Source organism: Protopterus annectens, chromosome 4.part1, assembly GCF_019279795.1.
Source record: "Protopterus annectens isolate FY-2018-M chromosome 4.part1, PAN1.0, whole genome shotgun sequence".
NCBI lineage: Eukaryota > Metazoa > Chordata > Ceratodontiformes > Protopteridae > Protopterus > Protopterus annectens.
The window spans coordinates 813,340,860-813,358,100 of NC_056734.1; the positions used below are offsets into that span (position 1 = coordinate 813,340,860).

General features: G+C 39.1%; 1 protein-coding gene across 1 annotated transcript in view; it reads left to right on the forward strand.

The window, feature by feature from the left end:
* The window catches only part of LOC122801316 (extracellular calcium-sensing receptor-like), a 243,731-nt gene extending 236,134 nt beyond the window's left edge, over positions 1-7,597 (forward strand). The window contains exons 5-6 of the mRNA XM_044070860.1: positions 1,751-1,874; positions 6,699-7,597. Coding sequence (XP_043926795.1) covers positions 1,751-1,874; positions 6,699-7,597 — 1,023 coding nt within the window. The remainder of the gene's footprint in view (positions 1-1,750; positions 1,875-6,698) is intronic.
* Positions 7,598-17,241: the final 9,644 nt, after the last annotated feature.

Sequence of the window (17,241 nt, forward strand, 5' to 3'; positions counted from 1 at the left end):
CTGTGAAAATCTGGACATTTGAGAGGTATGAACGCAAATCTCCTGAATGCAATAAGAAATGGAAACAAAGCTATAATTCATCATTCTTATGAGATTCAGGGATTTGGAAATAATTTGATGTCTGATGAAGAAGTGAAACAGAGGACCTTAGGCCTACTAGAACTGGTCGGAAGTAGGAGAACCCTTGGGCTTCTCAGAAGTTATACTAACAACATCTGTGCATGGAGGAACTCAAGGCAGAATGGGAGAATTCAACTGATAGTTATAATTAGTGGGTAACTGAAAAAGAAATAAAGAAGAAAGAGAATAGGGTGAGATGAAGGATGGTAGAACATTTTAAAGTAATTAAAAGATCAGGAGAGGCATACTGAATAGGAGTACAATAATGTAAATTTAAATGGGGAGGAGGAGGAACTGCAAATAAGTCCATATTAAAGAAAGGTGGTACAGGAATTAATCTTGGATGGGATGAAATGTAAACAGAGACTGCATTATGGATGAGAATGTTTAGATGTCACAAAGGTCAAAAAATGTCTATGTAGTGTAGATGGTAATGTTCGATGCAAGGCATCAGGGCGATAAAATGAATTACCTGCAGTTATTTCCATTACATTGCATACATAACAAGTATGTTAATGGTACAGTAATGGGACATGAACATGGCAGCACTTGGGGGTCAGTTTGTACAGATGGAATGAGAGAGGTAAAAGTGGTAGAAGTGTTGCAGCGTATATTCAGGAACTGATAACGTACACAAAGAGTGAGATAACAAATGCCAATAAAAGGGAGGAAAAGATTCTGGTGCTGGTTTGGAGTCTGCAGGAAGGTAATGGGTCTATCTACTGGGGAGCCATGGTTTCCTAGCTGGGAGACCATTGTTTATTGGCCATCAGATGATAGAAACTTATAATAATGAGCTTGTAGGGACAGATTGTTTTTTGCCAAGTTCAAAGGTTACCCCATTATAAAACCAATTTAAAGGTGGGTGTGTAAAGGAAAGAAGAACCCTTGTAAACGGTGACTAAAAGTTTTATTTGGTAAATTCAGATGTGTTTGCATCCAAGGTAAGAAAGGACAGGAAAACTGAAAAAGAAAAGGAGCTGTCAGTTATTGGAGATGAACAATGTATAAACTCTAATCACGGATGGAATGACAACTGCGGTGGTGGTGCTGCGGTAGCGTTGTCGCCTCACAGTTAGACGTTGCCCGTTCGATTCTCAGTTAGAGCATCTTCTGTGTGGCGACATGCGTGAATGGGCGTTCCTTCGTTGAAGGTTGTGCATTAGGTCTGGCAAGCCAGCACGTAAAACTTTACTGCCAATCATTATCGGACCGGAGTTCCGCTGTGGCGACCCCTAACCGGGAAAAGCCGAAAGAAGCAAACAATGAAGGAGTGTTTAATCTAACAAATACATGTCTACTGCATTTCTAAGGAGATAATATTTGTTTCAAAGTCAGACTTGCTGAAGTTTTTATGATTCTGAAATTATGCAGATTGAATGCAACTAAAAAAAAAACAACTGAGTCACTACCATTTAATTTTTTTCCTTGTGTAATATTTCTAGAAATATGAGAGAGAACTTTGAATCAGTCCAGAAGAGATACTGATGGTATTTTTTTTTGTTCCTTCTATATGTGAAAACAATTTCATTGGGAGAGAAAGAAGACTTTCTTAATGTGAAAAAATGCATAATGTTATAAATGGAAATTTTTTGTTTTGTTTTGTATTAATGGAATTTTTGTTTTACAGATACCACGATCTGTATGTACTGACATTTGCCCCCGTGGTTTTAGAGAAACTCCTCGGCTTGGACAGCCCATATGTTGCTTTGACTGTGTGCCATGTTCTGAAGGGGAGATCTCAAATCAAAGCAGTAAGTTAGTACTCAGATTAGTTTCAAAGTTTTTTTTTACAGACAGTTAAATGTTGGGATATTTTTAGTCTTATGAACAATGCCAGCCCTTAAGAGGTTGGTGCTTTGAGGCATGATGAGACTGGTAACTGAAAATAATTTCTTTGTCTCTATTATTGGGAATTGCCATCAGCTAATGACAGACTCTTCTGAAGTGCATTACTATTACTTTGGTGAGAATCTAATAGTCTTATTTTTTTCTCAGACTCATTCCTTGGGATTCAGAAGGACTTACAGTGATGCAGAAGCTTTATCTTGGAAAGTTTCCAAATTGCAGTAAGGCTTTCTGATTCAGAGATTGCACTACCACTATGGTTTGCCCCTTGCAGGGCTTTAGTTCAGAGAGCAGTCTCAATGGGGAAGCTGTATGCTGATGCAGCATTATGGGGGAGTGGGTAATGCTAATAAGTCGCATTCTCTCGCGCAGAAATGTTTGCACTTCCTGATTGACACAATGCAGAGATTCAGAGAATTTTTACTGTAGGAGGAAAAATGAGTGCTGTGTGTTGATGGTATTCACTCATTCAAAACTATGGGGGTGCTCAGGGTTTAAATAGGTACCATAGAGGTGTGTGTGTGTGTGTGTGTGTGTGTGTTTGTGCGTGCATGCACACGTGCGCATGTGTATGGATGTGTGGGTGCATATCTGTATGGGTATGAATTGGATTAAATGAGTGTGTGTGTGTGTGTGTGTGTGTGTGTGTGTGTGTGTGTGTGTGTGTATGTGTGTGTTTCTGTTGGAGCATACCTGCAGATGTTTGGGTGAGTGCTTCTGTGAGTATATGTGATAGTGTGGGTTCTTGTTTGTGCATGACTGGATGTGTGTGTGTGTGTGTGTGTGTGTGTGTGTGTGTGTCTGTGTGTGTGTGTGTTTGTGCATGGATGCACACGTGCGCATGTGTATGGATGTGAGGGTGCGTATCTGTATGGGTATGAACTGGATTAAATGAATATGTGTGTGTGTGTTTGTGTGTGTGTGTATGTGTGCGCGCGTGCGTGTGTGTGTGTGTGCAGGCGCATGCAGTGGGTGCCTGTGCTACCATGATGTGTTTGCTGCTAGGGACAACACTAGCGCTGTCAGCTGTGACCTCACAGTGTTTGAGTCATAGAAATGAGTCGCTGATGAAGTGTTTCTATGTATGTCTTTACTATGCCTCTGACTCACAGATTTTCTCAATTACTCTTAACTGACCAACCTGTGTTGGCCAATTAGTGCAGGTGGAGAAAATCTCTCTGAATCCCAGTCATAGTACATTACTATAAAACTATATAAATATAAACAAACATTAATATATATATATATATATATATATATATATATATATATATATATATATATATTAAATAGTACAAATTATGTATGCAGAGAAAGTTTGGATTAAGAAATGCCCTGGACTTGAAGCCAACACAGGCTTGCTTGCATAGATTTTTTTAACCTGTGCTCCAAAGACACTATTCATGTTACCCTTTAAATGTGACTAGAACAATGCATGCAGGCTGTACACCAGCCTGACATACCTTACAGTTTTGGAGTGAAAGGCTCTGGGTACCAGAATTATAGTCCTGCTGCAACTCCATGCTATAAAGTAGAGGTGTAGCTATGAGTCATACCTGACTCTGCCATCGGAGGTCTTCAGTGCGATGGTGTTTCATGGTGGTGAGTTTCAGTGCCGTGTAATGTGTTGTGTGAGCTGGCAGTACATTTTTTTTCCATTTTCTTCACTGTTGTATGACCATGGAGTAGATATTCATAATTTTGGGGGGTGCAGAGGGACTTGCCCCCTGCAAAAAATTTTTTTTTATGGTTTTTCAGCATATAATTTGCAATGAATAATGAGACGAAAGACAGTGCTTTACATTTCCATAAGTAAACCTAAAGTAGATATGTGCTTGCTGGAAATACTGATGTAAAGCATAGACTTGGATAGAGATCTCACTTATGTATGATGGTTGTGACTTAATGAAATATTGAGAGGCTAGCATGAAGTTCCTGTGACAACATCCCATCTGTGCAAATTAGCTAGTCATTTTAAGGTACAGTACTCCTTGAAGCAGCTAGCTAGGAAACTTAGATAGCTGGAGTTAGATTTTTTTGTATGCAGTCAATCTATGTCTATTGTACTTCACTTTAATTTTTTTTTGTGTGCCAACCCATGTATATTTTATTTGGTATTTGTGCTATTTTCTTTATTATTTAAGTAAAACCCATTTTAATTATCTTTAAGCTATTGTGGATGGTGTTTATTTATTACAAGACTATTATGCACTGCTACTTAATTGAGAAGAGGGAAGCCATTTACACTGAGGAGTAACGCACTGTAAGGGCCACATCTTTGAGTCTTCTTTGGCCAACTACCTGTACAAGCAACTGGAAGTCTCTGACTTTCTTCAGAGTGGTGGCAGTACTACCAGGCTACAGAATAAAGCTGTGTGGAATTGGAGGATTCAATAGCCTTCCTTAGAAATTGTGTGCATGTATGTGAATGTGAAAAATAATACTTTGAGTGGAAGGCAGTTACTGTGAATAGAGTGGCACTCGGAGACATTGGTTCACAGAGAGAGTGGTGTAGCTCTGTAAGTGAACAGTGTGCAACCTAATTTAGGTGTGGAGGTTGAAGACAAAGACCCAGGACAGTAGCACACTCCCTCTGTGTTCTTAGTGCCAAGGTTGTGTTTTGTGGATTATTCATTGAAACAGACTGGGTAACAGCATCTTCTTCACATGTAGTGACATTGGCTGCCACAAGACCATCACAATGATTATCACATCCATTTACTGATATCAGCATTACCTCTGACATAAGGAAGCAGGAAGCCATAAATCATGAACATTATTTACTTTAATTCTTATAGGAAGAATATAGTGACAACTAAAATTATAGTTCCGTTTTGATGTGGTCTAGTAAACAATCATACTATGATAAAGTATTTTAATTATTTCCCTAGCCATAGGTCAATTTTCCACAATTTTGAATATGTGCATAGTGGAAGTCCACTTGTCTTGTGACCTAAAACTAGCTGGCAATCAGACATGCCTTTCCAATTCCATGCTGTCCAAACCAATTTAGACAACAGCTACAGTGAAGGTATTAAATCACTTTCTTGCTTGTGGTCTGCTCACTTGAAATCAGCATGGATTCTGTCTGTGATGTAAGTCCATGAGTGTTGTCTGATATTCTACTGACATCATAACTGAAAACAGGGATAGTGACTGGTTCACTGGAGTCGTACTTGTAGGAATTGATTCATTGTAGACTAACTTTGTCCCTGAGACCTTACATTTTGTTATGACTCTCTGACATGGTCCTATAACCACATGAGATGAAAGTTCTTTATAATCAAAACAAAATGACCCCTCTCCTCTTGTGAACTAGATCACTATAGTGTTCTGCACGTTTTGATTCTTGCTGTTCTTATTATTTTCCTCAGTTTGATGTGGAATATCAGGGACCTGCATGCACTTCTTATACCGATGCATTTACCCTTGTATGTTCAGTTCTGAACCACAAAGTGCATGCATAATTTGATATGCATCACTTCCTTAGCAGCTCTTCCCAAACTAAAGTCATGGCATTTGGTGCTTTCTCCATGTTTTTTGTAGTTTTATTCAGTTGAGCACTATGAAATGGCACAAGCCTTTAAATAGTCACAGATTTGGGTTAACACAATACTTTCATTCAAGAACCACTTAGGCTGTAGTCCAGCTGGAAACCATCAGCAACACAGCATAGATCAAAGCATAAATGGCTCAGTTGGCCTTTAAAGAAGCTATAGGACATTGGGTATTCCTAAGCCATTTAGAGTATGTATGGCCTTCTTGTTGCAGCTACTGCCTCCAATGGTAACTGAGTCTCCAAGACAGAACATGTAGCTTTTCCACAAATGCACAGTGCTCAGGACTGCCTGACCATCAGAGGCCATGCAGAGAGTTGTTCACCTTCACCGTTAGATTAATTACTGTAGCAATGTACTATTTCCCCCAGCAAATTTTGGCATAGACCTTACTTTAGGTAGGCTATCACAGTTGTCCACTGTACTGTTATACTTGAATCTTCAACATTTCCTCAAATAAAAACTAGCACAAATGGCAGGACGGTCTCTAGCCTCACTCCTCATGTTTGGAATACCCTTTTTGCAAATGCCAGTAAAGCTCTTGAGAACTGATACTTCCAATGATTTGATTTATTGTCACCTTTCTGAGAAGGGAAGGTGCAAGTCTTGTGGAATTTTATGCTAATTAGGGAACCATACAGCAATGTTATTATTTTTGTTGAGAAAGCAGAAATTTCATATGCAAACCTGATTTCAAATCAATGTTCAAACTTAATGGATCATAGGAAAACTGTAGGTTATAAAGTAACCCTATACTAGCTTTGTATACAATTATAAAATACAGACTGATATACATTATATACTACTGTGTTTCTTCTGCCATGAGTCTATATATTGTGTATAACATCACACAATATACCTCTTTCCCTGGCCCATGATTGAAAGAAGTTCTTTGGATCAGTGCATTACCCAGTCAACAAATAAATAAACATAGGAAAATAATAACCACTCATGTTGTACCACTATATTGTCTTAAAAGATCAATTGTGTCTCCAACTTATCATGGCAGAACATAAACGTATTATAAAGTCGAAGTGAAAAATTGTATAAAATATAATTATATTAAACAGACAGAATATACTATGTTAGCTGACTGACTTAAGGAAATTTTTGAATCAGTGAGATTTGAACACAAATACTTATCGGTCTTATTATTTTGTCTTATTGTTTCAGGTTCCGTGGAGTGTATGAAATGTCCAGCACATCAGTGGCCCAATGGAAAGCGAGATCAATGCATTGACAAAAGTATAGACTTCCTGTCATATGAAGAAAGCCTTGGTTTAATACTGTGTCTTATTGCTGTTCTTGGTTCTCTGACTCCTGCAGCCATCTTAGCTATCTTTGTGAAACACAGAGACACTCCAATTGTCAAAGCAAACAATCGTGAGCTCAGCTATCTTCTCCTTTGGGCACTGGTCCTTTGTTTTCTTTGCTCACTGATTTTCATTGGCAGCCCCACTTCCATCACATGCATGCTAAGACAACCAACTTTTGCTATCATTTTCACTCTTTGTGTCTCCTGTGTGCTGGCCAAAACAACAATGGTAGTTATAGCCTTCCGAGCCAGCCAGCCAAACAACCATCTACAGCGGTTGGTAGGGCCCAAGCTGCCAAAAACAATGGTGTGTATCTGCATTCTGTTGCAAATAATCATATGTACCACTTGGTTGACAACTTCCCCACCTTATGTAGAACAAAGCTCAAAATCACCACCAGGAATTATAATACTTCAGTGCAGTGAAGGTTCCGCCATTGCATTTTGGGGTGTCCTTGGCTATTTGGGAGTTTTGGCTAGTGTAAGCTTTCTGTTAGCCTTTTTGTCCAGGAACCTTCCTGACAGTTTCAATGAAGCTAAATATATTACCTTTAGCATGATTGGTTTTGTTAGTGTGTGGCTTTCTTTCATTCCTGCGCACCTAAGCACTGGAGGGAAATACATGGTTGCTGTAGAGATCTTTGCCATCTTGTCCTCTAGTGTTGGTGTTCTTGTCTGTATTTTCTTCCCCAAGTGCTACATAGTTCTCCTGCATCCTGAAAGGAACACTAAGACCTACTTAATGGGCAAAGGGTAAAAAGAGCCGAATACAGGCTATTCTGAAGCCAGCAGTCTTGTAATATTGTTTAATGGCTTTGGCATTTTTATAATATCGGTCCTTATTTGTTGATGTGTACTTCTCATTAAATATATTCTGTACTTTGCTATCACATGTTTTCTTATTGAGTCCTTGCTTTTTTTGGCAGTACCGGTAACTCTAAGATACCAACACACCATAAACATACAAGAGCTAGACTAACATTGTGGAAACTGCAAGACTGGTACAAAACATTTGCAGTGCATCTCCCTAAGAACTCTTTCAGTTTTGTTTTCACCTTATATTTAGGCATAATGCTCAGTTATAAACCTCTGTAATTCTCAGGCTTCTTATAAACAGCCTGGATATATTTTCTGTTTTAAATTTTATGAAGCTTACAAAATTATAATTTATTTTCTGTCATAGATGTGGTGATGAGTCAGGGATGAAGCTTGCAAGCCTTATTTGTTTATTTATCTTTCGTATTTAAATCTACTACTATACAATTAAACCCAAATCCACTACTATACAATTAAACCCAGAAAGGTGCATTAGACACAGTCTGTATGATTACCATAAACTATAGCTATAATTAGTGGAAACAAAACATTTTTTGCAAACCTTTTCCAGAAAATGCTATAGATTGTTAACATATGTACTTGGGAAGATGAGACTGTGGTCATTGGGGTTGCTTTTGTTTACCTTGAACAACATAGGTTTGTGCCAGACAATATGCTGGAAGACAATAGGACAATGTAAAAATGGATCCAATTTTAAATGTCGAAATTCCGAAATCTCGACTTTTAAAAAAACGTACCTAAAACATTCAGATTTCAGAATATCGACATTTAAAAGTGTCTTAAAAAAACAGAGACTTTAAATAAAGTGTTTGCAGGGGTGCAAGCCCTCCTGCACCCCCCACTTTGGGGGCTGTGCCCCATACACCCCACCTACTTAAATATACCAACTCTGAGATCGTGCTACATTGAAGAGAACAGTAATGCTCCTGTTGCACTTGCTGTTCTCTTCACTGTAGTGCGATCTCGGAGCTGATATATTTAAGTAGGGGGTATGGGGGTTGCAGGGGGGGGGGCTTGCCCCCTGCAAACAGTTTCTTTTATGTTAATTTTTTTAACCCACTTTTAAATGTCAAGATTCTGAAATCTCAATGTTTTGGGTATTTTTTATAAAAGTTGAGATTTCGGAATTTCGACATTTAAAAGTGGACTCTGTAAAAATATATTGTATATGCTCGGTGGAATAGTGTTAGGAGTTTTTCTAGGTACTTTTTGTTCCCATGCTTGCTGACCATCAATCCCCCCCAATGGACTTGAACCCATTCATTCTACCATACTGGGGAAGATACCAACTAGATGTATGAGGGTGACAGCCATCTGGTGGGGCCATCATGCAGGCTACTATGAGTGTATTTTCTGTCCTGATTGGCATTCTGCCTATGAATCATCTGTATTGGTAATAACCCAGCCCCCTATTGTTATGAAACCTACTACCAAGTAGTGGTTTCTGAGGTAAAAGGTCATCCCCCAGGATACACATTTACATCAGTTACCCACTGTAGAGGTGCATCACGGTAGTATGTACCCTGCACTGCTCCACCTTCCCCACCAGGATGGAGACACACATCCTTGCCTGCTAGCTCTATCAAGTATTCAAGCAGCTAACTAAACTGTCATTGCCTGGGGCATCATTAGAACTTTATTCGTCTATATCACCCGAGCTACCTGGAACCTAGAGTGTTAACATATCATTTTACTGAACCTAAGGCTGTATGGAACAAAGATATCAAATAGGATTATTTGACTTAGCCTATCTCTCCTTTTAAAATATTTCACAATGATGCATTAACCCTTGTATAATGGTTTCTCTTTCTGTGATGGTGCGAAACTGCAAGTCACAATGCTGTGCATATTTAATCTATCCAACTACAAAAAACACACTTATCTTCTCTCTTCCCTGTTGTTTGCATTATTACTTGAGCTTTAGGTCCAAACAGTTCAGCTTTTATTTAGGATTTAAAGAGTTGTCTCTGTAGGTAATAGACATTAAGTGTTTTACCTGTACACTTCTTTCAGTATATTTCTTAGATCTGCAACATCCCCTTCTCAGATTTTGGACACAGCTGCTGCAGTCTCGTAGCTATTCTGTTGTGGTATGACAACTCAGCTGTGTACCTGTTTTTAACACTCATTCAGAATAATCATAAGTTTCCCTTTTGATGGGATAATCATATAATGCTCTTGGTTAAGTCCTTTCAAGAGACCAACACATTAATTGTTAAATAGGATGAAAAATGAAGGGAAAATTAGGACAATTCTGGAAGTTAAAATTAACAAAACATTCAATAATATTTGATCATTTATAGTTTCATAGGTTCATAAGTAAGTACTAGAATAGCTTTGCCCTTGTGGGCCATAGCCAATTTCCATTTTTGTGCTCAAAATGATATATCACTTTCGCTTATAGACTGCCCTTACCCATCCCATGGTCAATAATTATATATATATACCCCTAAAGAGAATACTGGGATCATACCATAGATAATTTGAGGTGGACCCATGCATGCTATAAAGCATTTAGGAGTTGCCTTTGTCCATTAGTAATACAGTGGGCAGACCTGTGCTAAATTTTCTGTTTCCCATCCATAGACCTAAGTTGTGCCTGAATAAGGACAGGGATGAACTTTGTTTTATGTGGCTGGGGAGTTGCCATCGGTTTAATGACATTCAATTATACATCAAGTTTAAAGCAGAGCATAATATTAAAGATGGAGAGAAATTAAGCTGTTTAGGAAAAAATAGTTGGACACTTTCCAGAAAATATATGAAATAAGCTTCATTCATAGCTTTTTGGAGAATGTTTCTATCCCTCCTGCATCGTCCTATGGCTTTCTACAGTTGCACTTCAGAATATCGAACGTCTGAAATCTCGAACTGCATATGGCTGAGACCATATGATCGAGATTTCAGAAGCTCTAAATTCTGAATGGAGATCTGCATACAGCGCGGAATGGGAGATTTCCCTTTTTCCTCGCTGTAGTGCGATCTCGGAGTTGGTATATTTAAGTAGGGGGGTGTGGGGGGTGCAGGGGGACTTGCTCCCCTGCAGAAATGTTTTGTTTGTTGTTGTTTTGGGGTTTATTTCAGAATTTCGAGCTTCAGAAATCTCGATCATATGGTCTTGGCCATATGCAGTTCGAGTATTCAGAAGTTCGATATTCTGAAGTGTAACCCTCTCTACACAGTGCCCCATGTCCATTGCTGGGTCTACCAGCCATCTCCTTTCCCCAACCCCTGGACATATCTCCAATAAGATTGTTACTGATACAAAACTTGAGGACATGCTGGAGATCTGATCATTCACATCCACCATGAGGGTTTCTATTTATGACCTACTCCTGTTACCCCCTGGTCCCTTGTGGTACATCAGAAGGGTGGGCATGCAATGGGAACACCCTATCCTCTCTGACCATGCCTCCTACTTATGATATCCCTGGCCTCCAGCAGGGATTGTCACAGAGGATTGTCCAGGGATGGTGATGTCCAGCCTTCCCTGTTACTCTGTCAGCCAACCTGAACATGGGTTGTCTGGGCTATTGTCAGGGCTTTATCCATCTACACCACCTGAGTGGCTAAAGCTTAATTAACAGTTAATATGAGATGGAATATTCATATTATTAGCTATTACTGTTTTTTAACAAATAAAACAAATTCAAGCAACACACTGATTCAAGTACAGCAGGGACTGAATCTGGATTGAATGTCTTGTTTATGCTATCAGTAAAGAAGTAGGACAGATAGGCAAGCTGTAGGATCTCAGGTACACACATATATGTAATATGCACCCCTTAAATAGTTAATGTGACTCATAGGCATCTGAAGAGTCCTAGTAGTAATGTCAGTGCCATAATGCATGTTGCATGCTATCTTTTCTCTTATGTTGTATAATATGCAATAATAAACAGCTCATGAAGGTAGTATAGCAGAGAGGTTGAGGCACTTTGAACATGCTGTAAGTGAAAGGATACAGCGTGCAACAAATGAAGAGAATAATAAAAACACAGAGCATGCATTTGGATAATAGGTATAAAGGTTAGAAAACTTGACAGCCCTATTCCTAAGTGCAGAATGCACCTTCCTTCTTCTTGTATACTACACACCACCTGCTCTAGTAACAGGCTTTGAAACTGTTGCCTGAAATGCCTTGGTGGCTGTGTAGATACTATCCTTCAGTGATTCACTTGCAGATAGGTTCTGGTAATGCCATTCCACTTTGGTTATCTCTTAGGACCTGTCATGATTCAGTGAAAGATGCAAAATGCTGTTGTGATATCACATTGAACAGTTCTTGGCTTTGAAGTGCTGGACCCTTATACATTCCTGGGTTATAGTAAGTTTATGCTATGTATTTCCAGATACTTCCTCTCCTAAAGTAGACTGAAGCACTACCTTACCTGCAGAGCCTTTGTTCTGGCTGTTATCATTCTTTGAGCATTGCCAGAGGATCTGCTTTCCCATCTGCTATTTATTCTTGGTGATGCTGCCACAAAGTGCTCCATGTACACAGCACATTTCCAGTGCTATTTAATGTAATTTACCTGCTTAGATCACAACTAGCATCAAAGTTGCACCTGGCATTAGCTATCTGCCAGAGGTAACAATTGTCTCTCTCTAGGAAAGAACAGCGATTCTACAAAGAATCCGAGTTCTCCTCTCTTGGCCTCAGACTTACTCTTTGTACCCCTTATTTACATTTACTCCAGTTTGCACCTGTTTGTTCAGTACCACAGTAGCCCTTATAAAATGTTTGGTACTGTAAGACGCAAGATGGTAATATGTAGATAGGGTTGAAATGTATATGTATTGTGAGCTAAGCTTGGGAAAGTGTTCATTTTTTGGATTGATTAAATGTGCAATAATGCCTGATTCACTAAACAGTTAAACTAGAACTGAATTCAATTAACAGCTGAATTTCCAGTACAGGTGCCAGTTTCAGTCAGTAAGTACCCCTCATCTTTGACTTCCTGCCAGGCATATGGGATGAGTGCAGTGAGCTGCAATGTGCAGTGAAAAAATCTTACACACAAGTCACTTCCTCATACAGTAGCACATTCTGCAGTTACTCCGGCACTAACAGTCTGAATATGAATGCACTTCTGCTACAGAGCAAACTCCATGCCTTGAAATACAATAACATGTACTCACTCCCTCCCCCCTTATTGATCAGAAATACAAACCATTTACAAGATTTGTTTTTACTAATATTAAATGAGTTTATCTCCACTACTCCTATAACACAGTACTAATAAGGCATCATATGGTGATTGCATACCTGGGGCAGTGCCTTTCCTTTTCAAATTATCTCTAATGCTGCTTGTATGAAACAGCAACTGAGCTGAATAGTGCAGTGCAGGCCTGTCAGACTTCTAAAGCATGTCCACAGCTGTATGAGTCATTCTGGTGGCTATTGATGTCCCATGATACCCTCAGTATCTGCACCTGACTGATTTACATACAGGCCTTTTCTACCGGTGTTCAGGGTTCCCATTTGTTCCTCCATAACATAATATCTCAGTCTGAAAAAAGATGACAAACCCAAATGTGTTTGTACAATTTGTGACACTGTTTAATGTTTTAGATGTAAGAGTTTAGGGAACAGGTTTAAAACCAGAATGATTCAGATTCAGCCAGTTACGGCAGTCAGATGAATGGTCTACTGTAGTTCTAGTAAAAGCAATTTCAAATTAAATATACAATGCTGACTGGACATATGTTTCCATATCTTCAAAGTGATTGTTATCTCTGCTGAGATTGTACAACAGATTTAGTGCTGCTGGAAATCAAATATAGAATCATCAAAACCATTACAATAATGCTGTTATATGAATTAACTATTCTCTTTACTGAAAATTGATTTAATTTTCAATAAAAATCGATTTAAAAGCCCATGTTAGAAAAGACTGTTTGTCCTAAAAAAGTCACTTCCAGATGCAGAAAGTTATCAGGGTCTATGAAAAGCCTGACTTTCAAGCATAAAAAAAATTAAAGTCTCTGAGAATGATGATTCCTGTATTCATGCACAAAGGCCTGAGAGTCCCTAAGAAGGCTGCTTCTTATCTAAACAAAAGCAATAGGTTCTTTGAAAAGGATAACCCTGTGACACATGGAAGTGCTAGGATCTCTAAGAAGGTTGATAATCTGTTACAAAATAAACTGCTATCCCTAAGAGGCTAACTCCTGTCATACAAATGTGCTAGAGCCTGTGAAAAGGCTAACTTTCAGATTCAGCAAGGCACTAGGTCCTACACACAGAAAGACATGAAAGTTCCTGAGAACATTGCGTTTCAGATATACAGAAGTAAGAGATTCCATACACAAGTAAACTACAAGACATTCAAAAGCACTGGAGCCCATAAAAAGGTTGACATTCAACTATACACAGGTTTGAGAGTCTCTACGAAGTCGGACTCCCACATACATAAAGGAATAAGGATGCAAGAGAGGGAGGAGGCTCTTAGATATACAAAGATACTTGGACCTCTGAGAAGTGTAACTCAGATATAAAATAATACTCAATCTTCAAGAAAACCGACTCTCACATATACAAAAGCATTGTGGTATCTGAGAAGAGTGAGTGTCAGATACACAAAAGTGTGACGTTTCTGAGATGGAAGTCCTTGAAATACTTGTTTTGTGACAAATGTTTGCCTTACCCCAAAATATCTTTCAGACAGCCTGGAGTGCATAAAATACAGTTCTGAGCATTTGCTAACCTCACTACAGGCTACTTTAAAACATGTACGAGGGCAGGTATAAAACCAAAGTGACATGTAATAATTGTGAGCAATGCTGAAGTCTGATCTATCTGATCTGGGTTACAGCTTGTACATTGCTGCTATTATTGGTGATTAATTATGAGTCTGGAATTTAATATGTCTATCAGATCTGCTCACAAGGTCCAAAAAGTAAACAAAACCTGGACTCCTTTGGACATATCTAATGTATCATGTGCCATAAGGAAATAATTCTCTCACTCTTAAGTTGTCAGGAAAGTGACATCAGCAGTCTTAATACTCCGAATGAAACACTTGGTAGCTTTCTGTTTGATGCTGGCATTACAATTCATGAAAGCTGAGCGCTATGAAATGGCAACAACAAGCAGATGTGTTGAAGTGGGAGATCCTTGAGGGCAGTACCATACATTCCTTGGAACCCCCCCCCCTCCATTATCAGAACGGCTGGTTCTATTCTTGAAGTGCATGTTATGTGACACGCAGTCCGTTGATACACCAGGACAACAGGCTAGAAGGAGTTAATTTTTGACTGATAATTTCTATCTAGCTGCCTGTGCTGCTCAGAAATCCTTCACTTCGTATCTATGAAACACATTTGTTTGTTTTTTTTCTGGACTTTTATCACGAGTCCTGTATAAAAGCTGTTTTTTTTTTACTATAGTGTCATTACCTGTATCTCACTATGTGTGGGCGAAGTTTCATCTCAACGGAAACCTGTTATCTTTCCTTCACCAAACAATTACTCATCTACTGTAGGACAGAGTTCAGCCCAAGTTAGTTTCTACTACACAAATTATATCAGGTGGTACATTCGGGGCAATCTACTCTTATTTGCATTCAGAAGGCGCTACTTTAACTGAAACTAGTGCAGACCTTTGAACAACCTAGCTTGATTTTCCTTCCTCATCATAATCAATATTGTAGGATAACTGAGCTGTAAATGAATCATCTTAAGAGCTGGTGTTCATTTATCCGTGCAGTTACAGGAAACACACGTATCATTTCCAAGCTGATAGCTACATCAGACTGTAATTTGAATGAGCTGTAGCCATGCTCTTTCTCTACAGTCTCTGCTGCAACTTCTTTATTGAGAAGCATCAGTATGATGTGAATTCAGTTACAGTACAAATATCCTGTTCTTCCCTGTTATTTGTACATTGCAACTATATGTGGATATCTAGGGCCAAACTCCAAAACCTTGTTCTTTGAGTAAATGACTTACTCCGGTAAAAGGGCTGTTTATACTGCAGGTTTACACTGGAGTAAGTATTTTGGAATCAGGGCGAGCTTGCACTGGAGTAAGTATTTTGGAATCAGGGTGAGCTTGCACTGGAGTAAGTCTCTTATAGCATGAGCAAGTCTTTTGGAATCAGGCCCCTTGTAATTTATTGTAGGATTATATTTGTATGTACTTCTTGTTGTTTTATAATTTGCATGGTGATTTTTTTTGTTGTTTTAAATAAATAATATTTTGTGGCTTGATTCTGTGGCATAGAGGAATGGAGCCCTGACTGTACCCATGTAACTGGGGTTTGATTAGCAACCTGAGCACTGAAGGAGCCGAGTAGGAAGAGGGAGTAATTAAGGGGTGTGACGTGTATACCTCTCCTGGGTGGTGGGATGCATTTGTGCACACTCAGGGGCACACCGGGAGGTGTAATTTCCCTGGTGGAGAGTAGGAATCTACTGCTTGTACCATGTGGGGAAGGGCAGTGTTGCTTGGATGGAAAACTCCTTGTGGATGTGAGGGGATGTCTTCCTTAGACAGCTTTTGCAGGCCTCACCCTGATACCTTGTCAGATGTGCCAGGTCAGGGCCAGTGAGTAAGAAAAATCCTCAAGCAATCCCAATGGCTGTCTAAATGATAGCCCCTTACTGGATGACCCTCAACCAAGTGACAGGAAACAAATAGGCTGATTGACCCAGGAGAGGGCTAGTAATCAACAGGCAGTGGGGCAAAAGAGTGCTTAAAAAATAATAATAATATTTTTCTCTAAGAAGAAAGCAGAGTCTCAGGGATTTGTCAAAGTTAGAGCAAGGTAATAAAGTGCACAGTGAGCATCTATTGTGGTACATCTATTCAAGACCAATAGTGTGTGAAATAATTTATGCTGTATATAGTATGTCTATCTATATATATATGTATATATATATATATATATATATATATATATGGATCTACCTGATAACACCGACACGCCAAAACACAGACAACGAAATAACCGACATGACAAAACCAAAAAAAAAAGAAAGTTCAAAAACACGAAACTGCACATGCCTGACAAACCACAATCCCGGCAATCAACAAAACAAATACCTTTCCCGAAAAACACATGCACAACACAAGTACACCAAAAACCTTACAAACCTACACTAAACCTTACATACACAACTATCTATGCACTAATCTTAACCCAAACCCTAACCCTAAGGTCCGTCACTATTGCACACTTACCTTACCCGCATCCTAACCCTAACTCACTTAATCTGCCCCTAACCCTTAACTCTGTCACTATTGTACACTTACCTTACCTGCACCCTAACCCTAACTCACTTAACCCGCCCCTAAACCTAAAGTCCGTCACTATTGCGTACTTACCTGACCCGCACCCTACCCTAACATCCGTCACTTTCACACACTTACCTTACCCACACCCTGACCCTAACGTCCATCCCTATCGCACACTTATCTTAACATGTTGGTGTTCTCAGTGTTGGGATTCTCAACTGCAGGTCTTCTCCACTGTCGATCTTCTGGTGTTGGTGTTCTCGTTGTCAACGTTTAGAAATTTCGGCGTTTTCAGGTAGACCTATATATATATATATATATATA